Consider the following 27487-nt stretch of genomic DNA (forward strand, 5'->3'; position numbering starts at 1 on the left):
TATATATATATATATATATATATATATATATATATATATATATATACATGTATGTATGTATAAAATCAATTGTCTATCTAAGAAAAAAATAGACACACAAAATTACTAAAAAGAGAGAAACTTCATATAATAAAAACTTACCTGATGAGCGTCAAGTCACATGCCTCGAGGGTTCGAGGAGACACAGGGTCTACCTCCACCCATGCCTCCCATACATATAACTCTTCATCATAATCCTCCTCCTCCCCATACTCTATAAACATCACATTTGGCGGTGCCAGCAACTTATCCTCCTTCAAGAGATCACTAATGGCCTACAAAAAAGGTGACAACACACAAAAAAAACCACCTCGATTAACCTAAAAGATACAAAAAGATGATAACATCAATTAACCACCTTTGCACCCAAAAGAACACTAAAGAAAACTCAATAAAATTGACATACCTCCACTAAAATGCGCCCCACGCTTCTGCATGCCTCTTCAAGGGATGCAAAATTGACGATCACCGAAGGAATTTGGCCGAACTGCATGGTTATACTCTCCAAGCTCTTGTGAAGACTCATTTGAACATGATACTTGAAGCCCGAATAAAACCATGTAGGATCTCATGCTCCAAAGTTCCAATACCTGCCAATCTTTAAGTTATGAAAACTTTTGTAGGGAAGCAAGTTTTGTATTCACATTATAAATGCCAACAGGTATCAGTTTAGCTGGGGCAAGCTATATGGTTGCAATCCACACTTGTGTACTGAGCATGCCTTCTGTCTTTTGCTTCTATCGAGTGCCCACTAGGTTTCTTTTTATAATTTCTTCGTAATTTTCCTACCTACTTTTCCAACAAAAGTCACTTATTAATAAGTGAAAAATGTGTACTTTGGCAAAAAGGGTTCAATGCTCTAAAAAATGCTCATGCTTGGTACTATATCATGATACTAATGATCCTCGGTTGTGCAATTAGAGGGTATACAGCTACTCTAAGTTCCTGGACATGCACGGCCTACACACAAGCTCACAAGGTGCCAGAACACTTCCTAGGCTTCCTAAACCCTACAAGTAGGAACAACTTGTCCACGTACACATAGGTTAGATGTGCACGTGACACATGCCAAAAACACTCACTTGTAGAACACACAAATGAAAAAGCCTTCGTGTTTTTCATCTTCATCAGTTTGAAAGGGTTTTTTTTTTTTTGGGGAGGAGGGGGGGGGGGGGGGGGGGGGGGATGAGAGAAAAGGACACGATGAATGTCCCTAGGCCGCCACGCCCACAAGGTTGCACTTGTACAGGTACACAGTACCACCCCAAGGTGAGGTCCCCTTTCATAAATATAGGCACAAGCCTTTGTAACAAACTTGGACATCCCAAGTCATGAATCTGGCATGACACACGAGAGAGAATCACTTTAAAACACTTTACACTTAATTCACAGTTCACTTGAGCCGACACGGCTTGGCTTTGTTCCGTGCCCAAAGAGATTGGCCCCAAAAACTAGCACCCCTTTCAGTATTTCTTTTTGTTTTAATCCTTGAGAAAATTACAGTTGCCAGCGGGTCTCCTCTACTCACCGGCTCGTCAACACAAGTGAGCCAGAGAGAGCCCAGAGACTTATTTGAAGGCCCTTGGCCATGGGAAAAGCAATACATGAAAGCTTCCAAATTCAAAAGCAATTTGGCTTCCAAAAGCTAGCACCAAATCAGCCAGTGCAATTTGCCTTATTCCGTACGGCCTGCCACGTCAGCACAGCAGCGCTTTTTGCTAAAAGCATTGTGAATCTTCCAAGTGTCTGGCAACTTGAGTCTGAAGAATACATCAATTATCTTTTCTTGAATCTGGAAAGGGCCATAATACCTCATGGTAAGCTTTGGAAAAAGCCGTTCCTTTCCCTTTCATTTCCTTAGGCGTGCCTTCTAAAAACGTAAGAGCACCCAATCATCTTCCTTCAACTTCAAGTCGCATCTATGTCTATCAGCTGCCTTCTCGTGCCGTGCTTGAGACTTCTCGAGAGCCTCGTGAACTTTGGCAAAAGAAGTGTCCAAATTCCTCGTATATTGATTGGCTTCAAAAATCTTGTCCTTGGTGCTTAGAAATGGAGGGACCTTCTTAGCACCTTCGATTACCTCAAATGGCGCCTTCCCCATCGAAGAGTGAACCGTGTTATTGTAGGCAAACTCCACCAAAGGAAAATATATTTCCCATTGAGTCTTCTGATCGAAAATCTAAGACTTCAGTAAGTCCAAAACCACTGAATTGGCTATCTCCGATTTCCCATGTGTCTGCTGTCACGTGCACATCTAACCCTATGTGCATGTGGACAAGCTACTTTATGACAAGGGTTCAGTTAGCTTATCTTAGGAAGTGTTATGGCACTTTTGTGAGTCTATTCGCAGACCGTGCATGTCTAGGCACTTAGAGTAGATGCATATCCTCTGGTTGCACACAGCATGATCATCAACATTACCATCAGGAGCATTTTACAATGCACAAAATCTATTTTTTCCTATTTTAGCCATTTTTCACTTATTATTAATAAGTGACTTTGTTGGGAAACTGGGTACAGCAATTCTGGTAAGTCATTATATAAGAAAACTAGCGCTAGCACTTTTTGGCAGAAGAGGCAGCAAGGACGAAGTGTTCGACAATGCACCTTCTCAGCAAGACCCCCGGGGCAGGCAACTTAGCATTTCCAGTCACCAAAGACAGCCTAGCGTTTTTTATCAAGGACAACCCAGCGTTTTCATCAGATCAGTCTTGGCGTTTTGCAGTCAGCAGATCAGCTTGGCGTTAGCACTTCACGACAGATTATTTGGCGTTTTTACTGCAACAACCCTCGCGTTTTTTGCAAGTTGCAAATCCACTAGCGCTTTGCAGATTCTCCGCAACAATTCAGCCCACAACATCAGCGTTTTGCATTTTCAGTAGTTAGCCTCCATACTGCAGCCCCCAAACCTCGCAGATCTCACCTTCTTGAAGCAGATCCTCGCGGCACGGTCAGATCAGCTAGCGTTTGCAGATTTAGCCCGCTATTCACAGATTTCAGCATCTGCGTTTTCAGCGCATCGTCGTCACCGACATAGAGTCAGAATTCAGCAGATACAAGATTTGCAAATTTCAGCCATTAGCGTTTTCAGTTTTCAGCCTGTCTCGTCGTCGACATTGTCGGCAAGTCCATTGCATTGTAGAGATTTGTGCAATCAATAGTAAACTGCTCTCGCCATAGAGAGTGGAGCCTTTGGAGGAGGATTTGACAACATTCTGGTGTCGTATTCTTCTCTCTCTATCTCTCAGTCTCAGCACCTTCATTCACAGTGTTTACCACTTTTTTTGTGATCATTTGCACTCTCTCACTAAAGGAACGGAAGGCTCTCCCTTCCATAAGTACAAGGAACCCTTGAGCACAGTTTGGAACACTCATCTTAAGCAAAGTTCAACATTCACATCTGCTGCACCTTACATAGGTATCACAGCTTTGGTAGTATTCTGTATCACTCAAGGAAAGAACCACATAATTTTTTTTGCTTGTTGTGGTCGCACGTAACCCAAGTCCACTTGAGCGTGTCGATTCCTAATCGTATTTTTGAAGTGTGACAGGAAACCCAAGAAAGAAGAGCTTGTCCAGCCTCCCCTTGTTTCTCTTTTCGCTCATTAAGCGCGGACGGTGCACTTAGCGGCCGACCAATCGACGTGAGGTGGGAAAAAGCAACCTTGGTGTGAGCACATGGCTGCCAAGGGGTGTGCCCGTGGGAAAGAGAAGAGCTCAGGTAAGAGAAGATTCTTCTCTAACACAGATTGCAAGAGAAAGAAGAACCTCAAGAACCCAAGAACCACAAGAACCTAAGTTCCTCGTGAACTTAAGAACCCAAGACTTCACTGTATGGTCATTACCCGAATCGGAATGGATACTTCACATGGAGGTGATGAGCATGGAAGTGGCGAAGAAGAATTTTCCCCACCAAGAGGTTTTTCTGACCCTCCCCCTTCTCCATCTACGCCAAGGATTGCACCAAATCCTATGGAGGCTTTGGTCAAGACGATGATGGACATGATGTTACAAAAAGAAGCGCAACGCACTGCCTTGGAGCGCGAGCGCAAAACAAGAAAGGCTATCTTGGATCGCGAGCGCGAAGAAAGAAAAGCAGAATTGGATCGCGATCGCGAAGAAAGAAAAGCAGAAAGAAAGGCCAACTTGGAGTGTGAGCGCGAGCAAGCGCACTTGGTGGCCGAAAAGCGAAGGGCAGCCTTGGAGAGTGAGCGTGAGCAAGTGCGCTTGGCGACCGAAGAAAGAAAGGGAGCTATTGAGCTAGAGCGTGAGTAAGCACGTGAAGCCCAACAAGTAGCGGCCGAAGACAAACGAGCGGCCTTGGAGTTAGAGCGTAAAGCGCAGAGAGACCAACGCATGCAAGAGTTTGCCAGCCAAGATTCGGACTCCAACAACCTCGTCACCGAGAAGTTGACGTTCAATAAGTATGACGGTAAGATGGATGCTACTATTATTCATTCTTGGTTGCATCAATTTAATGCTTACTTTGCGACAACTAAGAAGACAGGAAATAGCAAGGTTTTAACGACAACCATGTACCTTGCCGGTGATGCCATTAATTGGTACCACGCATGGCAAGAGGCACACTTGACCGCACACCTAGAGGCAGCCAACGAAGACGCGCCCCTTTCCTTCAATTGGACCGACTTCCAAGACAAGCTCAAGGCGCGGTTTATGCCACCCCAGTACCTAGCACGATTGAAGGACGATTGGCGCGGTACCTAATGCAAAATGGTATGCCAGTTATGTCTTTCTCTGATCGTGTTTTGCAACTCGGCACCTGCTGAGCGCAAGGAGGCATTCCTTTATGGATTGGACGAGTATATCAAGTTTGATGTCGAGGTACTCGATCCACTTGATCTCAACAAGACGGTAGCGATTGCTCTCGCACAAGAGATGAAGCACAATAAGGGAAAGCCTATTTACATCTGTGGGTGGAATGATGACGAGAACTGCAACCGCGTACCAATGTTCTCCCAAATTTCCCTCCAAAACAAACTCGTGAATCGGGGATCTCTGTCCGACAATATCGTCTCCGGCATGCCATGTAACTGAAAAATTTGAGCAATAAACAATCTCGGTAAATGATCAGTGTTGATTGTCTTCTTTACTGGAATAAAGTAAGCTTGCTTGCTAAATCTATCAATGACTCTCCAAATGCCATCGTGCCCACTTTGAGTCTTGGGGAGATCAAAGATGAAATCCATAGCAATGCTTTCCCAAGGACGGGGATGGGTAAAGGCTGTAGAAGTCCATGTGCCTTATGCTTGTCAAACTTGACCTTTTGGCATACTAAACAACAACGAAAAAAGTCATCCACATTCTTTTTAAGCCTTGGCCAATACAAGTAACGCTCCACACCCTTCAAGGTGGTATTCATGGCACGGTGGCCTGTAAAAGGTGGAAAATGACACTCTATCAATAGCCATCTCGTATGGAATAGCCTGAAACTGTCTCCCCATTCTGTATCCGGATAAAAATGTCAGCAAAGTCAAGATATGTGGTGTACTCGTCAACCATATCCCCGAAGCTTCTGTGATGAATCGCAAAAAAAGCCAGAACCCAAGTGATTCTCATATTCTTTTCCCAAGATAGAGCAGAAGGGGAACTTCCTATCTTGGGGAGAGTTCTCAGCTTGAGCTTCTGAGCTTTCAGTGACATTGATTGCTTTGTTTCGACGTGAGGTTGAGAGTCGAGACAGTTCTTACCTCATAGCATACCTCTTAGGATACTTTTCTTTCAAAGGGGGCTTCCAAGTTATTATCTTCGGTTTGCTACCGATGCTCCATTCAACCGAGTACCATGCATGGTGTCTTCCAGACCTTCCCTTGCCCATTTCTTGTGGCTTTGGATGGTGTGCTTTAGCCCACAGTGCGATCAGTATCCTGGCGGATGTTCTTCTTTGGCCATTTCAGTGGTTGTGTCGTCTTTCGGATTTGTGGTCTGACAATTGCTCTTCCCAGTGCATCCGAACGGTAGCTCCTATTCCATCGTCTTCCAAATTGATCCCTAGAGACTGTACCATACAAGACACACCTACTTACCTTATCCTTAGACTTCCCTACGGCCCTGTTGACAAATGCCCTCCAAGTTGGGACAACTTATGGACATGCCACGTTCCTTAGGCGTGCCTTCTCAAAACGTGACAACACCCAATCATCTTCCTTCAACTTCAAGTCACCTCTATGTCTATCTGCTGCCTTCTTGTGCCGTGCTTGAGACTTCTCTAGAGCCTCACGAACCTTGGCAAAAGCACTGTCCAAATCCCTCGTGTACTAATCCGCTTCAAAAATCTTGTCCTTGGTGCTTAGAAATGGAGGGACCTTCTTCGCACCTTCGGTTACTTCAAATGGCACCTTCCCCATCGAAGAGTGAACGGTGTTATTGTTGGAAAATTCCACCAAAGGTATATATTTTTCCCATTGAGTCTTCTGATCGGAGATGTAAGACCTCAATAAATCCAAAACCACTGAATTGACTATCTCAGATTGCCCATCTGTATGCGGGTCGAATGATGATGAGAACTGCAACTGCATGCCAATGTTCTCCCAAATTGCCCTCGAAAACGAACTCGATCTCTGTCCACCGACACTATCACCCTGAGATGGCGTCCAAGGTGATTGCGATGAGCCTCCTGGCCATCCGAGGAGTTTGAGCCATAGTTACCCGAAACGCAGAACGAGAACGGCGACGGGGGAATCGCGACGGGATCCCCTGTGGAGCGGGGGAACGGCGAGGAGTCCAGAACGGGAACAACGCAAAATGAGAGGTATAAAAACACCCAAATAATGTAATTTTAAGCTCTGTGTGTTTGAATAAAAGTAGTGTCAGAGTCCTTTGACTCTAATACTCACAAAAAACTTGATTTGAAGACCATTCAACCTTATTATTGCCAATGTGTGTCGTATAGACTTGAAAGCTTGAGAGGAGGGGAGGGACACGGAGAGAGAGAGAGAAATGAAATGAAATGTTATATTAACGTCTTCAAAAGGCCAGAATGACCTATGAGACCAAACTGATACAAAGTGGTGAATCTGTTACAATGTCTGGGTACCTTAGTACTAAAGTACTAGGTGTGAAAAGTGTGAAAGTGAATGTGAAAAACTAAACACAAAGTATTAAATAAACTTCTTAGGAGCATTCTGGGTGTCTGGCTAGAATGCTTTTAATCCTTTGTTGTAGTCTCCTCCGGTGAAGTGTGCTTCTGCCTCTTGGTCTTGGTCGTCTCGATTTCCTAAGCTCAATCGCTCTGTCAATTAGGGTGCCTTTGGTATGAATGTGAGTACTCCTTTGTGTTGGCTGCTGGCCTCCTGCTTCCCCTTCCACTCCTCCTTCACTCGATCCGAAGAAATCTGTGATCTGCCTCTGAGGCTGTAGTGAGTGCTCTTTGTCTTCTCATTAGATTATCCCTGTGCCGATGTAGTTCCAGTAGGTACAAGCCTAAGCATCTTTGATCTTGGTATTGCATGGTTCTATCTAGAGGTCCAAAGCCTTCTTTAAAGAGGCAGTGAAAACGCCCACGTATCTCGTAGTATACTTTGCAGTGGCATATGTAGTGTAATTCTGTCTCCGGCTCCATTCCGCATAACTTGCAAATTCTGCTTTCAGGTGGGATTCCCCTAAATCTGCCAAATTCAATTTCCAACTGGTGTGAGGATGTACGAATCTGACCAATAGCACATCTCAAACCATGAGACAGGTGGGTATCCATGTAACTCGAGCGAATCACAAATCCATCTTCATATAGTTGTAGGAAGTTTTCTTTGTAGTGGGCCATCTTCGTGCCCAGTTCTTGTGTAGGGTCTATCCATGTCCTCTTAGTATCCAACTGTATAAGATCCTCTCGGATGATTTTATTAATCTCCGTTTGTGTAATTTCCAGTGATGGAGCCTCAAGTGAGTATTGGAAGGGGGGTAATCTTTCCATACTGAACCCGTGTCTCTGAAACCACGATGACAGTTGCGCATACCAACATGATGTATCCCCTTTCATTGCCAATTGTCGAGAGGATTCGAGGGCCAATCTAGTATATCGGCAGTTATTTGTATCCCACAAACCATGCATAAAGGACACTGATCTGGTAAGAGCTTCAATTTCTATCGGAGGGGCCGCTAGTTCCGCTCGGGTAATCGCGTGTGGTACGGAGGCCTTGGCTCTAATCAATTGGGAAATCATAGATACCAAAGGTCTCTCCATTGACTTCCAATTATCCTGATCCACAGATGGTCCCCAAATCTGGACCCCATAAAGCATAGCCGAAGCCACCATAGTATCAAAGAGCCACAGTTTTGTTCGTGGTTCCTGAAACTGCACTTGTGAACACATCCTCTCCAACCCTCCCAAGGCCGCAGAGGCTCTAGATAATCTAGCATCCGCTACTTTCTTAAGAGTAAACTTCGGTCCTGCAAATACCACCCCAAGGTATGTGTATGCATCTGTGTACTCTACTGTATCCTGGCCATATGCAAATGTAGGTGCCGATCTCCTAACCCACTGCGGTGTGGTGTTAAACACCATAACTTTGGTTTTACCCAAGTTTACTGACAGTCCACTGTCCTCCGTGAATTTATGTAAAGCATCTAGCTGCCTCTGCATTCCATCTGGTGATTCTGCTATCAATACAATATCATCTGCATACAACAGCAAAGGGATCCATGACCCGGCAAGTTGAGCACCCCTGTCATCTTCTCTCTCAATGTAATCTGATACCTCATCTATGTACATACCAAATAAAGTAGGGGACAGTGGGCATCCCTGCTTTACTCCAACGGTGGAATGAACAACGTCGGAATCCCCTTCTGGAGTACGTACATAACCAGTTACTAATCCGTATAAGGCCATGATCCCCCAAATAATCTCTTTGGGGACCCCTAACTCTTGCATCCTACGCATCAGTCTGGCCCTTGGTACTGTATCAAAAGCTTTCCGAAAATCCACAAAGCAACAATACATCCTTCTCCCGTTTGCTCTTCCTTCCTCAATAATGGCTCTGAGCGTAAGAATATGGTCTAAAGTGGAATAACCCCTTCTGAATCCAGCTTGTCCTGTTGCCCTTATGCCCTCATTCTCTGCCCATCTACTCAATTTTTGTTCAAGAATGGATGCGTACAGTTGGGTCAAAGTGTGACCTACCATAATGGTACGGTAGTTCCCGGGTATCATAGGATCCCCTGACTTGAAAATAGGTACGATAGTAGATAATTTCCAAGATTCAGGGAATCCTTCACACATGACCCGATTAAACAGACGAGCAAGGACTTCTGAAAGTAGATCCCTGGCATGGATCAGATGTTCTGCTACTAAACCCTCATGATCATATGCTCTTCTTGTCTTCATCTTATCAATGGCTTTTTCCACCATTTCCGTAGTAAAGAAAGTACTAGTAGCAGGGCATGGCTCTAGCGGATCTGGTAATGGAGGCTGTCCAGAACCATATATAATGATGTTACATATTGACCCCATATCTCAGGAGAAGTGATCGTCGGATGCGGTGAGTGCTCGCGAAATAAGCGCCAGGCCTCATGTGAGTCCTGACTCAAGAAGAGCTGATATAAATCCTTCTCCAGTTTGGCTAAAAATGCCCTTTTCTTGCGACGTACTATACGCCGAAGAGCAATCCGAGACTGCTTATATGTGATGATCCCAAGTGTAAGCTCTTTCTGGACTTGGGTTCTCGTCTCTCTGCATTCCTCATCATACCAACTGTTTTGAGGCGTGTTCCCAGATCCTCTCTTCTGATCAGGTTGAGTATGTGGGTATGCCTCTTGTGCTGCTCCATGTAGTATCTCTGCTAATTGAGAAGTAATCTCCTCTACAATATATACTGGCTCAGCTGCCCACGTCCTATTATAGATCTTTTCCACATAGAGTGAATCAGTTTCTGGCGTGAAAGTATATCTTGTGTGTGTCTTCTTCCTTTGTACTTGAGAGGCATTGTATTGGAAGGAGATTGATAAGGTCAATAGAGCATGATCCACTGCAATCCCAACCGGCCTGGGTCCCACCATAAAGTCCTTGATACTAGAAATAAAGCTTGGTGAAGTCATGACATAATCCACTGTACTGGCCCCATGCCTGTGCGGGAAGCATGTGAATCCCCCAGATAACGGGAAATTCTCTAGACCATTAAGTATGGCCAAACCATGTATAGTTGCCATCTCCATGAGATGTCTCCCATATTCAGTGTGTTCTTTGTCTTGTGAGTTTCTAGTAAGCCCTCTCTGTGATAAATCCACTTCTCTGAGCATTTCCTCAGAAGTATCATAGAATACTGCTTGAGAGTTGGGCGTTCTATCATTAAAGTCTCCTAAGAGAACGATGTCTCCATCTCTAGAGAACTCAAATATGTCATTATTCAATATGGAGAAAGGGGATTGTCCTTTAGGTGAGGAGTAGACTGAGGTACTCGGAGGGAAGTAGCATATAGCGATATATAGAAATCTACCTGTCTCGGCTCTCATTCTCACCCACATATACCTTGCTTGCTCATCTTTCCTGATAATCTGTAGTAGTGGTTTCAACTCCTCTTTAAATAAGACTGCTACTCCTCCTGAACCCCGGCTACCCTGTAGAGATCTCTTGTCTGGTCGACCAGTTGTTTCCCATAAATAACCCTTCACATGTGGCATACGTTGTCCCGGTATCCGGTGTGTCTCTGAGTAGAAAACTATGTCTCTGTCCCTAAAGCTGTCTTCAAAGGCACCTACATCAAGCCTATATGATCCATTACAATTCCACGCCGCTATCCGGAGCGTCGCCCCATACATCTCGCACCGTCATGATGAGCGCTTTTCCAGAACCACTACTTTCCCTCCTCTATAAAAGGCGATTTTCCCCTTTTCTCTTGCTGCCTGATCTATGGCATCAACTCTTGCATGTGTGCCACTTGTGCCAATGTAAGGTCATCTCCCAGGAAAATACCGGTTTTCTTAAGAGTTGGCCTCTTCTTTAGAAATTCTTTCCTTATTTCTATATTCGGGAAGCGGAGAATAAGTGCCCTATCCTTTACGTTTCCCTTCTCATTGGTTCCTCTCTTGCCCACTCTCCATGCACTTGTGTGAGTGGGTTCTGTGATGCCCATGCGTTGTATCAGTTCCTTCACTTCTTCATCTACATTCTCTTTGTCTTTGACTCCTATGACCCGCACATGCAGAGCCCGAGTCTTCCTTTTCTGCTCTTTCCTCAATGGTCATATTAATGATGGTGGAGGTAGGTGTGGTCTCGGGCATCTGAGCCTTCCCTTTCTTCGCATCCTCAATCCATTTCTCTGCTTCATCAACCTTTTCTTGTGTCTTAAAAAGACGTTCCGCCCATGAGGATGCCGTTTTCGATTTCTGTTCATCTCCTTCCCGTAGAGCTTTCATCTGATCCTTCATGTCCTCAAGCTCCTTCAGCACCGAAGGTTGGTCGTCTCCCTTCTCCTTAGTTGCAGATTCGCAAGCTGCCAGTTCTCCTTTTAGCTCCTCGATTATTGCATCTTTTTCCCCCATTTGCTTTTCCATATTTGTTCTCCATGCTTCAAAACTTGTTGATGCCTCATCGATTTTCTTTTGCATAACGCATTCTATTACATTTACTTCGGCCTTGATTAGGTTTCGTAATTCCGTTTTCAAGATCTGACTCTCCTCATTCTGTATCCCCCGGATCTCTCTCCTTAGTTCTCTCATCATGTCTCCATACATGGAGTTCCTGTAGCTCTCAGCGCTCGCATGCATTTCCTTCCTGATGTCATCTCTCATGTAGTTTAGCTCTTTTTGAGCATCACCTGGACCTTCTCCATCATTAGTTCATCATGTATCTTGGACGTTTTCCCCACTCGTAATGATCCTGGTGATAGTACAGTATCTCTGTTTCTTCGCTTGAAAGTAGCCGTTGTTTTTTTTGGGAGTGGTGTAGCTATCTACACATGGCCCTTCCTCTTCAGTAGGCGGATCCATCGAACCTGGGCCCCAAATGTGGGGTAAGGTACTAGGGTGGGGGACTGAGAATAGGGCCTACTCGTTGACGGGAGAGAGAGAGAGAGAGAGAGAGAGAGAGAGCTTAAAAGTTGAGAGAGAAGAGAGGGAGACTCGAGAGAGCTTGAGAGAGAGGGGGAGAGGGAGAGAGCCTTGTCGACTCTAGATTCTAGAGTCTAGACTAACGAGGCTAGAGCTTGAGAGTCAAGACTCCAAGACTCGAGAGAGTAGAGCTTGCGCTTTGGACCTTGAAAGCTTGTGTGCATTGTGAAGGTAAGGGGTGGGGGGAAGGGCATTTAATAAGGGGAGCCTCACAAGATAAAGCACATAAATCTGAAAATCTGCCATTCCCAGCCGTTCCAGGCCATGAAACCCTGCCGGAACGCCGTTCCCAACCCACAGGGTGGCGTTCCCCGGTAACTATGGTTTGAGCTCATTTTTGACAATGGCGCCATGGTTTCACCCCAGCTACTGACGTTCTTGTCAAGAAGGCGAACCTTCCCATCTCAGTCTCCTTTTCCGGTCAGAGAAGGGAGTACCTTCCGATCCTATCCACGATAGGCCCAGAGATTGGGACCATACTGGAGACACCTCGCACGGCAGCCTCTGTAGCTGGCATTCCCACAGTACGTGTTCTGGTTTGGGACACTCACACCCTCCCGAAGGTCATTCTACTATCTCGGGTGAGTGGTGGTTGGCTCTGCCAAAGCGTCGAGTATTCGGGCCTCTCAAATCAGTGTTTCATTTGTCGTCAGATGGGCCATCTTGCAAAAGCCTGTCCACGGAGAAGGCCTTGACTCACCTCAGGCTCAGCCCCAGCCTCCTAGGGCTAGCCAGCAGCAATAGACGGAGTCACAGGGTACTCAGACAGACTCACCCTTCGAGCCTAGGGCTCAGGCAAAGGAGGGTTGGCAGCAGGTTCGTGGTCGACATTGACAGGGACCACCATGTCAGCCTGGCCCTCCGGATGGCCGCCAAGCTCTAGGCCAGCAGTAGTGGGTTCCCACACAGAACCATTTCGGCCCTCTTCAACAGGACGATGTCCTAGCTCCCACCTGTACCTCAGCCTCACCTTCGACAGCCCCTCCTCCCCCGAGTTCTCCTCGGCCCCTCTTTCCCCGCCTCGCCCCTCTCCTTCTGTCGCACCCCGCCCTCCCACTCCTCCATCTCCCACTAGCCCCCTTGCAGCCACATCTCCCCACCGTTCCTACCCCGCAGCCGACCCATGGGGTAGGACCTTCCTCGACTGCTAGGAGATCACTTGACAGCGCTTTTGCCACGAGTCACTTGGCAAGAGAGGGACAACCCTTCTTGCATAGCCCCCTTCTGGTGCAGACCTCTCCCTTTGCAGCAGTTGCTCGTGGACTGACGAGTTTCGACATTCGTCACAGGTGGGATTTCTTTGCCTAAGACTTCACGTGGTTTCTTGGCGACCCTTCACTAGACTTTGAGGCAGCTCGTTTCGAAGTTCATGTACTGTTTCTTGCAGTTAGTTAGAGTGATAGAGGCCCTGGACTCAGCGGTTGGCTTCTCTTTTCCCTTATGTGGCAGGGACCAGTCTGAGTGGACTTTGGACTCGGTGCTGGAGTGGCTGCAGGCATAGGCCCTCAAGTTCTCTCACTACATGGGAGACCTGGGGGTTACAGACCTAGTACAGACTTTGTGGCCGCTGGCCAAGTTCCCAATGACACCTCCCAACTCGGCAGGATATAGACACATTGTGGTACACTTCTTTGCTGACACACAGGGTCCACCATGCTATGTATACAAACATGAGGACTCTTGGACAGAGGAGGTTGTCCTACGCACAGCACGCTCTTCTTGAGCATCGGCTAGACAGTCTTTGCAGTCATGCCTATCTTGGGGATGCTCGGATGCGGATTACTCCCCGTCCAAGCCAGCCTCGAAGATAGTGCGCTTAACTGTTGCTGCAGCATCAGTTCTCTCTGGTTCCCATTGTCTCATGGAACGTGAAGGAATTAGGCCGGATCCCAGTTTCAGTGCCAGCCGGGTCGATTGCATCAAGAGCTTCAGCGCTACCTTGTGGGCGGAGAGATTGACCTTCTTATGCTAAACGAGCATCATCTTTGTGAGAGCCGCATTAGACGATGTGGTCAGCTTTTGCGTGGGCGGTTTGAGACATTTCGGTCAGCTGCATTTGGACCTGCATTTGGACCTGGTGGTATCCAAGGAGGGGTATGTATGACTATTGTGGACTCTTGGTAGCAGGCCATGTGGACAGAGGTATTATTGTGCCAGGCAGGGCTCAATGGATTACTATGCAGGTTCAAGGCTACCTCTTGGGCTTCTTCAACATCTATGCGTCCAATGTGGCAAGTGCACGTGGAGAGTTTTGGTCTCACATTGTAGAGTCTCTGCCGCATGCAGAGCAATGGTGCATTGAGGGTGACTTCAACATGCTGCAGGATCCTTCAGACAAGATTGGAGATAGCCATGCTACTATGCACGGAGCTGAGTTGGCAGCCTAGGAGAGGCTATGTATGACTTTGAGGGTTTCAGATATTTGGCAGTATTCTTGCTTTGTGACACCCCCAGACAGCTTGGCCTTCTCTTGCGCAGACCGCAGAGTGGGAGGAGTGAATCTATCTCAAATGGATCGCTTCTACGCTAGTGACTACATCCATGACTTGGGTGGGTCAGTTTGCATCTTGGCTGGGACATCTTTTCCGGACCATGCACCAGTGATTCTCACAATGACAGATAGACAGAGGAGGGGGAGCACGATGCTACGCATCCCTGAGAGGATCTTGTTGGACTCCGAACTCAGAGAGCGAGTGACGGCTCTTTGGACAAAGGGCTTGGACATGCAGGACACTCCTACTGACAGAGTGGCCTCTGGACTTGCTCAGCTTAGGTGTTTCTTTCTCCAGGAGTCTATGACTCGCCGGACGCTCCTGCTGACAGAGTGGCCTCTGGACTTGCTCAGCTTAGCTGTTTCTTTCTCCAGGAGTCTACGGCTCGCCTGGCTGCAGTGAGGGGAAGGAGCAGCGTCTCCGCCAAGGCGTTGCTTGTAACAAACTGGTGGTGTGGCAGAGCCACCCGAACACACACTCACACGCCTGTTGACATGGCAGTTAGTATGGACGCCCGAAAAATGCGCCAACAAGTTGGCATGGCGCTACGGATTTCTGCGATACGCACTGACTGTGCTGACGTGGCAGCAACACATGGATGCTCGCTTTTTGCGATAACAGAGCGTACGGATTTTCTGCAAATTACGCTAACAGCTTTTGTTGGCAAATTTTTTATCAGTTGATTTTTGGGATAGTTGCTTTTTATTTTTGAAAGCTTTTGGGGCTCTGCTTGTAGCAACCCTTGTAACTCTTTATAAGGACCCTAGGGACTCACTCTGCAGAGCATCTGGACGTAGAGTCTGAGAGCGAGCACCCACGGGCTCAGTTGTACTTTGCTCAAAGATTAATATAAAAATAAATACCGAAAGGGGCACCGGTCTTTGAGGCTAATATCTCTAGGCACGGAACTACGCCGGGTCGTGTCATCTCTCTTGTGAACTGTGAACTAATTTTAAGTGAATCTCTAATGTGTCGTGGTAGAATCTTGACTTGAGGTGTCCAAGTTTGTTAGTGGTATCAGAGCACGGTCGATTTCTCTTCTACCGAGAATTCCGATCCCTTATCTTGCGACACTTATGGATTCTGAAAAGGATCAAATTTTCTCAAATTTCTCGCCATACTTTGGCTCTTAGCCATTCATTTATGGTATGCTCGTAGTGGTTATAGGTTTCCTTTGATTTTGCCTCATGTTCTCACATCGACACATATTCCGAGCGTAAGACTGCAGCATGCAGGTTACAGGTTTTCACTATTGAGCTACTGGTTGGTTTATGCTTGATTAGCATAGTGGTCAAGTGATCCCCCACTTTGTTGCCATTTTCGCGTTCACTTATGGCAGCAGAAATGTGTGATATTGAGAGACGGCGGTCTCGTTCTTGCCGATACATGTGTTGTTGGCATTGCGCTCACACAAGGCACATTAGACGCCGTTGTTTCAGATGTATGAGACAGCAGTGGAAATGTATGCGAGATGCAGATACAGCTTTGACAAATGTTAGAGAGGCAGTTCCAGTGGCAGTCTATGCCAGTGACAGTGATGTCACGCTTACCTCCAATGTATCTCTTGCAGATTTGTCTATGGTTAGCACACTTTCTCCACAATGGTTACTAGATAGCGGTGCAGTTTTCCACGCCACACCATGTCGTGAGTGGTTTAGCACATTTTCTAATGAGATGAAGCAAAACATCGACACCATCTGCTACAGATGTTTCAGGCATTGCATGATCACAAATTAGTCATCGATGCCAAAAGGAGTGAATTTTTCTTGCCAGACATACACTTTTTGGGACGCAGCAGGAGTACAAATGGACCCGGCCAAGATTGAGACTATATGTGACTCACTAGATTTGAAGAATATTCATGAAGTTAGATTCTTGGGCTTGCATTCTTACTACCAACGGTTCATTCGAAAGTCAGAGGTAGCTTCCCCTTTGCACATATTGACTCAGAAAAGAGTCCCTTTCTTGTGGGGACCGACAGAGGTGACTGCCTTTCAAACACAAAATTCATTTGAAGTATATTGAGATGCTTGTGGTCGTAGTCTGGGAGCGGTCTTAAGGCCATGTGATTGCTTATGAAAGCAGATTGTTTTCAAGGCCACAATTAACAGCACAAATTTATAAGAAAGAGCTTTTGGTAGTGATCCATGCTCTTACTCAGTGGCGACATTACCTACTTGAAGCCGATTTTACGGTCTTCAGTGATCATCAGAGTTTACGCTACTTCTTGTCTCACAGAAGCAGCTTTCGAAAAAGCAAATGCTGTGGGCTAACATCTTGTCACAGTTTCACTTCCAGATTTTGTCCATGTTCAGGGATAGAAAAACTTGGTGGCAGGTGCATTGTCTCAGAAGCCCCTAGTCTTGGTTATTTCCGCGATTCATCATAGAAGCTTCGAGGACATGGTCAATCAATACGCCACAGATCCGTATTTTTTCGATGTATTCACTCGAATACAGAATGGGGAGGTAGTAGCGGGATATTCCATACCGGATGGCTACTTGATGAAGAAAACGATGTTGTGCATTACACAGTCCTTGAGGGAAAAGGTTTTGACTGAGTGCCATTGTCCACCTTTTACGGGTCACCGCAGCATCGACACCGCCTTGAAAGGTGTAGAGTGTTACTTCTTTTGTCCGAGACTCACATAATAATGCATACTGAGCTTAGAAAACAACCGTTCCTTGCCCTTCATCTTCTTTAACCTTGCCTTTTCAAACCTTAACAGAACACAATCACCAGGTGACAATAGCAATTCACGACGATGACGATCAACAGCCTTTTTTTGCTTTGCCTGAGTCTTCTCCAAGGCAACTTTAATTTTCTTGTACATTTAATACATGTTCTCAACATATCGATCTGCCTCAAAAATACTTTGTATGAAAAATGGAAGGAACCTTTTTGCCGCCTTCAACAATCTCAAAAGGTGCCCTGCCAATCCACGAATGTACTGTATTGTTGTACGCATACTCAAGCATAGGCAAATACTATTCCCACTTGACCTTATTATTGACACATAGCATTTTAGCAGATCCAAGACAGTAGAATTAGCCTCTTTTAACTGTCAATCAGTTTGTGGATCAAATGAAGATGAGAACTTGAGCGTAGTGCCCATGTTCTCAAACAATCCTCTCCATAATAAACTTGTCACGCGAGGATCACGATCACTGACAATCGATTGTGGCATACCACGGTACTTACATTGTACATGAACAACCATACCATCTGGTCAGATTTTATCTTCTTCCTCACAGGAATAAAACGGGCTTGCTTGTTGAACCTGCAAATAATGGTCCATATACCATCATTCCATGTTGGCGTTCTTGGAAGATCAAAGATAAAGTCCATAGCAATGCTTTCCCGTGGCTTATCTGGAATCGGTAGTGGTTGTAACAACCCTAGTGCCTTTTGCCTGTCAAACTTGACCTTTTGGCAAATCAAGCATGTTCTCACGAAGGCATCCACATCTCTCCTCAAGGTAGGTCAATAGAAGAATGTCTCTACAGCTTTAACCGTCACATCAATACCACAATGCCTTGCATACGGTGGAACATGACTTTCTACCATGACCTTATGTCACAATGGCCGAGTGACACAAAGTCTGCCATGCATTGTCACAAATTGGTGACGTGGCCTTAATACACACACACACACCTATTCTCCCCTTTGGCATGGACAGACCCACGAAGAAACCAGCTGAGACTGCTGTACAGAACTGTCCGGATTTTGCGGCGCATTCGGCGGGATGCTGACATGGCAGTTGTGTACGGAAAAGCCCTGCTTTTTATCTACGCAAGGGCTGAAATCTATCTACGCTGAGGCTTTTGGGATTTGCTTTATTTTTCCACTAAGCTTGTGAGAGAGAGAACCTGCTTTTGATTTTGAAGCTTTTTTGGGCTCTGCTTTTAGCATCCCATGTAAACCCTTTAACTAAGTGGGCAGGCCTCCCACTTCTCAAAGCATTTGGACGCACAGTCTAAGAGTGAGAGCCTCCCACTCAATTATAATTTTTCAACAGATAAATACAAAAAGAAATACCGAAAGGGGCGCCAGTCTTTGGGGCCAATATCTCTAAGCACCGAACTCCGCCGGTCGGGCCAATGTCGAATCAATTGTGAACTGTGAACTGTGAACTGTTTTGAAGTGAATTCTTGTGTTGTCGCTGTAGAATCTCTCAACTTGGAGTGTCCAAATTTGTGACAATGGTATCAGAGCACGACCGATTTCTCTTCTACGGGAAATCCGATCCTTTTTACGCAGCACTTATGGTTTCAGACAGAGATCAGTCGACTTCCTCTGCATCCAAAGATGCGAGAAGAGATCACAACAAAGATTCAGGCGAGGAGTACAGCTGCCTCGGCCTACTCAGGCGGAGATTGAAGAGATGGAGCGTAGACGATTGATCGGCGATGCAACAAAGATGATGCTAAATTTTGCGAAGGACCCGAAATATGCAAAATTTATGAGTCAGACCTCTTTCGACGAGATGCATGCACAGTGGCCGCAGACCACAGAACCATCCCTCAAACCAGCCCTAAAGAAACCTCCTACTCTAAGGATGCACACAGAGCAAGAATTAGAAGAGGTGGTTGATGCACGAATTGCTCAGCTTTTTGACGCGTAGAACAAAGCAGAAAAGCACGACAAAAAGCAGAAGAAAGGAACTGACTTCCCAGGTTACTTGGGTCGTCAGTCTACATTTGCGTTGGCAAGAAAACAGAAGAAGCATGTTCAATTTGAAGGAGTACCCAGTTCTTCTTCTTCTTCTTCTTCTTCTTCTTCTTCTTAAAGTTCTTCTAGCTTCTCTGACTCGAGCAAAGAAGACAGAAAAGGCAAAAAGCGAAGCAAAAAGCAAAGCTTCAAAAAGGGCAAGAAAAAGGCAAAGAAGCCTAAATCTCGCCCCGTGGTTGACAGCTCTACAGAGGACTCGTCTTCAGATAGTTCGGACTTTGACGACATCAGCCTTTATGCAAAGAAGAAGAAGATAGAGAGAGAAGATCGACACAGAAGGGGGCCAGAAGATGGGTTGGTCCCCCCGCGTAATAGTATCTTTATTACTGAGGAGAAGTCTATACAAGCACTTTAACCGAACGTATTCCACGTTCGTTCTAGAATAAGACTTGATGGTTCCCGAAAGCCTCAGCTTCCGATTCCTAGGGCAAAACCCTATTCCAAGGAACTTCGGTTCCTTATTCCAATTCCTCGAGAATCAAGGTTCTCGCCTCTGGATCTCACCTTCCAGACTCAGGGCATGACATCCCTGCAACTCTCTTTTAGAACTCTATTTCCAGAGTCCTCTTCCCGCAGAATAACTCTGCTTTCCCGGACACGAAGTCCTTACTTGGGAATCCCAACTTCTGGATCACAACTTGAGAGACTACCTCTCTCTCCGATTCGTGGATCTACTTCCCAAACTCGGGTACGAAACCCCTGGGCTGATCTGGCTCTAGTTCCTCGGAGCGCTTTTCTCCTGCAGAGGCTCATACCTTCCTCTGCTCCTACTCCCTCACTAAGAGGAAGTACACCTGCAAACAAACACTCAGAGTTCATAACATGAAAATCGTTACCTTCAAAGTCTCGACGCTCGAAACGCAACTCCGTTCTCGAAAAGCAATTCCCCGGAAGAGATCTCTCCATAGAAAATCCTCTCTTCCAATCCCACACACAAAAGAGGTGTGTTCTCGGGTTCCTTCTCATAAATCAGCCCCGTCTACGACGTATATGGGCTGAAAACAGAGAAAAACAGCAACTTGTCGCGATGGAAACACGCTTCGTAGGCACTTCTTCACAAGGGAACTCGCGCACTCGGTCTTGGCGACATTTGGTACACTTGGGGCAGCCATGGGCATCACCGGCAACATCTTCTTTACGGCTGAAATCTGCAGCAGCATCTCCTCCTTGCAAAGATTGGTCCTCCCCTCTGAGTGAGGGCATGTGATGCTTTTATAGCTCCTAGCCACGGGCACTAATAGCTGCTCGCGTAGAGATTGCAGCCCCGTTTTTTTTTTTTTTTCCAAAAATTGTTTTTTTTCATATTTTTTTTCTGTTCTGCCAGAAAAAGAGAGAGAGAGAGAGAGAGAAAACATTGGCTGATCTATTGCCTTATTTATCAGATGGCTGCCCACTTAATAAGTGGGCGGCCGGCATATTGTAAAAATAGTCACCTTATAAGTTAAAAACAATGCTTTCACAGCACTTCCCAGGCATCCCTGGATGCAATCACATGCACAGTTGTAATGCACACATAGACTTCCTCGCGAGAAAGCATCTGCTCTCCCGAAAGGCAATCCCGCTTTCTCAAAAAGCATCTGTTTTTCCTCAAAGTTTCCTCTGAACCCATCTTCATTCAAGTGCTTGCTTTTTCCTTGTGCACAATTCTAACACAGTTCGGAATTTCCTCCCGACTATGGATATTCCCTTTCCGATGCACCCGTCACCACCTTGTGACGCATCAAGAATACCCATCACCTAGTCTTTTCCTACCGAACTTACGGTACAATCTCCTTCACGATGCTCTATGTCACCCATCCTATGACGCATCAGAGATGTCTCTTCCTGGATGGTCAGATACTTCTTTCCGATGCTCCCTGTCACCCATCCGATGTGACCCATCAGAAGTACCCGTTCTTGGTGGCCTTACAGATATTCCTGTTCTCAGTGCTTCCGTCATTCCTTTGAATGACGCACTAGGAATACTCTGTACTCGGATATCTCCGGTGAGAAAAACCCTCTCACTTAAAATTCTAATAATTCATTTAGAATTAGTTTCTTGGTGTTCCAAGCGAGAAAACCCTATCACTTATAAATCCAATAATTCATTTAGAATTATTTTTCTGTCAGATAAAGCCAATTTAGCAACATCCCTCTCACTTATAAACAGTTGTCCTCAACTGTAGAGGTCCAACTGAACTGCCGGGGAGAAACCGGAAAATTTCAAATCTTGCTCAATGTTGAGTTGAGCCAGTCCTTTCTCAAAAGAGAACTTAGAAATTAAATTAAACAAAAATTCAATAATTCAATACTTCAATACTTACCTTACCGGTTTATGTCTTTCCTCTAGTACCTCAAGGATATCCTTCACCTTTCATTAAAGTTACAAGCCAAGCTCGTCATTCGCGTCTTTCCAACAGATCGGAAGTTTCCTCATTCGAGAACATGTTAACTCAATTCCACCTTTTCAATCCCGAGAAGAATAATCCTCCTAGAAATCAATCTAGGTCTATGTCCTTGCGCATAATCGTGCGCTGTTAGTCCAGAGGGTATTAAACCTCTTGTGTCCTCCCACATAGGGAATGCCCAAGTCATAGAGCATTAAGTTCGATGTCTTTCTTTCACAAACAAAGTTTGCGATCACCTTAGAGAAGGTTCTTGTTCCGGGCTATCACTCAACGTAGGCGGACGGTTCCAATCCGAAGATTCCTTGTGCACGGCGGCACTTCCTTCCAATCTTTTCCTCTTGCAAGTTATTACCACCAGCAGTGTTTTCCCGACGCCCATTAGAGTCTCTTTCTTACAGAATCATAAAAAATGATTCACCTTGCGAGCATCAATGACGCCTTGCAAAATCTCAGGCAGATAGGATTCTAGCCATAGCATTTTCTGAACGTACATTCAAACCCGGTTCACAAAAGAGCGAACTCTCTTTGATTCTTAGGGATGTTCTCCCATATGTAATTCTTACCATTTTGAAACGGTTGGCGAACTATATTCTTACGAACATAATAGTTCGAATTTATTCCAACAGCGTGTAAATGTTACTTGACCTGCTCATGGAGAAACATATAGTGCAACCAAAAGTTGCTACTGTAATGGTAAAGGCACATAGCATACTCAATGATCAACGACTATCAGAAAATCTCTTCTCTGTAGAGAAACTCAAATTCCTTTTACCGAACACATCTCAAATAGAGATTCTCGTGTCGGAATATCCTTGCGCGCAAAAAGGCACTCAAGAGAGTATAACAAACTCTCATCCAGTTCCTTGGCATCTTCGTGTGTTATTCATGTACTCAAAGGTGTACATAATTCTTAAACTGTGTTAGAGTTTCGGTGAACCTGGGAAATTACCTTCCCTTCGTAAGATCCTTAGAGGGAAGATGCTCAACTTGATGATCACTTGGCTCGATCTTAGAGCAAAACCCGCTCATCAAATAATCTAGGATTTCAATCCTTGGATTCCTCGAGCACAGGTTGTAGTCATCGCTTGTTCCTTCCCTCGTAAAGAGAATGTTCATTCACTTGTGCAAAAAGCACTACCATATCTTCCCTTACCGGGTAGGGGGTGTGGGCTTAAAGAGTACTCAAGCTTCATGAAAGCTTTTCTTGGTTGAAGTCTTGGAATGGTTCCTTCTTTTCTACCATCCTACCCGCAATTGCAGGTAATTTGTTGGTGAACTACCGGATACGAAATCAATAGTTGACCTTCTGGATGGTTGAGCAAACCAATTCATTGCATTAAGCAATGTTTCAATTCAATTCTACTCTCATAAACACTCGAGAGTGATCAATCCTGGTTAAACACATGCATATCTCGTGCATAAAAGAAATACACAGTTTATGGGTTCCTGAAAGATTTAACTTTGATCAAAGACCTACCCTCTTACTTAAAGTTTGAGGGTCTTCCTTTCAAAAAACTCAGGAGTTGGATTGAATTCCTTACTCCAAACTTTCTCCGGATAGCAACATATCCTTCGAGGAGAGGTAACAAAAGTTCGTTGTTTTTGTGTTCAATGGTTCCCGTCCCACTGTGGGGATTAGATTCTATGTACACTGAGGTGTACACTTTCAGCTTTTATTGCTGACTCCACCATCTGCTGCAAAGTATCTTGCAAATGGGTTTACAAAATTCGGGCAAAAGTCCTTCGTTAAATTTGTTTATCTTTCCTTCCTCGGAGAGGATCAAGAGTGGAGCTACCTTGGCAAGAGTGAACCACTACTTTCTTTGACTCGCTCGTGTTCCTATTGGGCAAACCGATCCCAATCTTCTTGGATGCCTTCCTCAAAGCGTAGAGGAAAAAAAAATTGTCGGAAAATTCAGCCTTGAAAGTTTTGTTTTAAGTTCCTTGCAGAGCTTTGGTATACCACCAAGTACTTGCAATCCCCCTTGAGGTGTTTGGTCACATGCCTCACCTTCGACGCTTCTGAGAAATTGCCATTTGCAAAGGCAACTTCAAACTATCGGATTAAAGCAATAGCTTTCGGGGCATCTTCCGTTCCGTCAAAAGTATCAAACTTGACTGGAAGTGTTCCTAGGTCTAGAGACCTTCTTCATATCCTTCCCGGAATGACGGGATTTCATGGCTATAGTTCTGGATTGACGTTCATGGATATTTTCTGGATTCTGAAGAATCTCGAGCATTCCGCTCCTTAGATTCTCTAGGTTCTTGAGCATCATGCTCTCGTCGCCTTCTCAGAGAATCCCAAGCCTTGTGTCGACTTCTTGCAAAGAGAAGAAAAAATTTCCAACTCTGCGAGCTTTTCCTTGTAGGACTTACTACTTAGGGTTCCGCCTACTTAATTCTCTCTTGGCTTGTCATGGCTTCTTCCCGTATCTTCCCAGAGTCGTCCTCCTTTACAGAGAAAGAGAGGAGACCATGCTCTGATACCACTGTCACAAACGGGAGCGCATAACAATATAAAATACATTCGGATAAATAGGATTTATCACTTATTACTGAAGCCAGAGGATATAGAGAGAAATAAATAGAGAGAGAGAGAGATAGAGAGAGAAGATCGACACAGTACTGGAGACCAGAAGATGGGCTGGTCCCCCCGCGTAATAGTATCTTTATTACTGAGGAGAAGTCTATACAAGCACTTGAACCGAACGTAACCGAACGTATTACCACGTTCGTTCTAGAATAAGACTTGATGGTTCCCGGAAGCCTCAGCTTCCGATTCCTAGGGCAAAACCCTATTCCAAGGAACTTCCGTTCCTTATTCCAATTCCTCGAGAATCAAGGTTCGCCTCTGGATCTCACCTTCCATACTCAGGGCATGACATCCCTGCAACTCTCTTTTAGAACTCTATTTTCAGAGTCCTCTTCCCGCCGAATACCTCTGCTTTCCCGGACACGAAGTCCTTACTTGGGAATCCCAACTTCTGGATCACAACTTGAGAGACTACCTCTCTCTCCAATTCGTGGATCTACTTCCCAAACTCGGGTACGAAACCCCTGGGCTGATCAGGCTCTAGTTCCTCAGAGCGCTTTTCTCTTGCAGAGGCTCATACCTTCCTCTGCTCCTACTCCCTCACTAAGAGGAAATACACCTGCAAACAAATACTCAGAGTTCATAACATGAAAATCGTTACCTTCAAAGTCTCGACGCTCGAAACGCAACTCCGTTCTCGAAAAGCAATTCCCCGAAAGAGATCTCTCCATAGAAAATCCTCTCTTCCAATCCTACACACAAAAGAGGTGTGTTCTCGGGTTCCTTCTCGTAAATCAGCCCCGTCTACGACGTTTATGGGCTGAAAACAGAGAAAAACAGCAACTTGTCACGATGGAAACACGCTTCGTAGGCACTTCTTCGCGAGGGAACTCGCGCACTCGGTCTTGGCGACATCTCGTACACTTGGGGCAGCCATGGGCATCACCGGCAACGTCTTCTTTACGGCTGAAATCTGCAGCAGCATCTCCTCCTTGCAAAGATTGGTCCTCCCCTCTGAGTGAGGGCATGTGATGCTTTTATAGCTCCTAGCCACGGGCACGAATAGCTGCTCGCGTAGAGATTGCAGCCGTTTTTTTTTTTCTTTCCCAAAAATTGTTTTTTTTCATATTTTTTTTCTGTTCTGCCAGAAAAAGAGAGAGAGAGAGAGAGAGAGAGAGAAAACATTGGCTGATCTATTGCCTTATTTATCAGATGGCTGCCCACTTAATAAGTGGGCGGCCGGCATATTGTAAAAATAGTCTGAATCTGCCCAAAAACTCAATAAAACCTTATAAGTTAAAAACAATGCTTTCACAGCACTTCCCAGGCATCCCTGGATGCAATCACATGCACAGTTGTAATGCACACATAGACTTCCTCGCGAGAAAGCATCTGCTTTCCCGAAAGGCAATCCCACTTTCTCAAAAAGCATCTGTTTTTCCTGAAAGTTTCCTCTGAACCCATCTTCATTCAAGTGCTTGCTTTTTCCTTGTGCACAATTCTAACACAGTTCGGAATTTCCTCCCGACTATGGATATTCCCTTTCCGATGCACCCGTCATCCACCTTGTGACGCATCAAGAATACCCATCACCTAGTCCTTTCCTACCGAACTTACGGTACAATCTCCTTCACGATGCTCTATGTCACCCATCCTATGACGCATCAGAGATGTCTGTTCCCGGATGGTCGGATACTTCTTTCCGATGCTCCCTGTCACCCATCCGATGTGACCCATCAGAAGTACCCGTTCTTGGTGGCCTTACAGATATTCCCGTTCTCAGTGCTTCCGTCATTCCTTTGAATGACGCACTAGGAATACTCTGTACTCGGATATCTTCGGTGAGAAAAACCCTCTCACTTAAAATTCTAATAATTCATTTAGAATTAGTTTCTTGGTGTTCCAAGCGAGAAAACCCTCTCACTTATAAATCCAATAATTCATTTAGAATTATTTTTCTGTCAGATAAAGCCAATTTAGCAACATTTCGATTGTCCAAATTGCAGGCCGATATTTCAATGAAGCTAAAAAAAGCAATGTGAATGGTTAAAACACTTTGCCTTGCAATGAAGGGTCACAGACTGAAAATGCAAAGTATACAGTACACATCATGCAGAAATGCCATACAAAAGTATGGTGGAGCATTGGCATTGTGGTCTCTCCATAAGTTATAAGAAATGGAAGCCGTGCCCTGCCCCGTAGCATTTATGTGTTGCGCCAAGCAAATGCATAGCCATGGGAATTGGATGCAGATAACCGACCTTGCAATGTTGTCAAGTTGGAGACGTGCTTGTGTAACCGAAACATCCACTATTGTGAATATATGTCGTCTCTGTCAAACACTAAACAAGTGTTAAGACCGACGTTGCATTAATTCACATGCAGTGTGATATAAAAAAGAGTATTGGCCCTCTGAAACCCCGAAACGGCGAAACAGCCGAAACGTTTCGACGTAACGGGCGAAACAGGCGAAACGAGTCGACTTTTTCTTTTTGTCCCCCTTTTGACCAGTTGACCTTGAACCACGCCAGACCCTTAAAAAAATCAATACCTTGTTTACTCGTGACTCAAATCTCACATCCAGATTTTGGTATTTCACATGTTTTGACAGGTAAATTTATATGTATTAATGTACAATTATAGGTACATACATGTAAAACAAAACATGTGTTTCGCTTTCTTTGAGCCCCGAAACGAAACATTTCAGAAACCTCGAAACCCCAAAACGCACGAAACCCCGAAACGTTTCATGTCACACTGTGAATCACATGGAAGAAGTGCGCAACAACCAATTGGTGAGCATAAGTAAATTTGATGAGAAAAAGAACCTTCCACCCAATGGACAGCAAACGCTAAGCTCAATGGATGACCTGGAAAGGAGGAAATACCCAAGTAGCAGAAAACATCGTCATCTTTCAAACACAAAATTTAAAAATCGAGATGTGCATAATTATATCAGATTGAACGGATCATAAGACTCTAGTAGTATGATTAAAAGCAATCATGTCAAAATAAGAGTCAAGGGTACGAAGAAGAAGATGGAAGTGAAGCTTTAAGAGCATAAAAGTAATCTGGAGAGACCTTCCTAGGCAATCATTCAAAAGACTATAACTATAACAAGAATTAGAAAATTTAGCATCAAAGTTAATTATGCCATTGACCTCAAAGATCTATTCGATGAGTCATGAAGGAGCTTGATGGAGTGGGAGAACAGACCTTCAGGATCTGCAGAAAACATGTCGTCGAGT

At 45.1% G+C, this 27487-nt stretch overlaps 1 protein-coding gene across 1 annotated transcript in view; it reads right to left on the reverse strand.

Annotated features, from left to right (window-relative positions):
- Positions 1 to 27487, reverse strand: part of LOC147444076 (uncharacterized) — a 46423-nt gene that overhangs the window by 569 nt on the left and 18367 nt on the right. The window contains exons 2-3 of the mRNA XM_086526815.1: positions 446 to 629; positions 142 to 314 (exon numbers count right to left, since the gene is read on the reverse strand). Of these exons, the coding sequence (XP_086382941.1) occupies positions 142 to 314; positions 446 to 565 (293 nt within the window). The 5' untranslated portion in view covers positions 566 to 629. The remainder of the gene's footprint in view (positions 1 to 141; positions 315 to 445; positions 630 to 27487) is intronic.

The sequence above is a fragment of the Adiantum capillus-veneris genome, chromosome 13 (genome assembly GCF_014529385.1).
Source record: "Adiantum capillus-veneris isolate H3 chromosome 13, ASM1452938v2, whole genome shotgun sequence".
NCBI lineage: Eukaryota > Viridiplantae > Streptophyta > Polypodiopsida > Polypodiales > Pteridaceae > Adiantum > Adiantum capillus-veneris.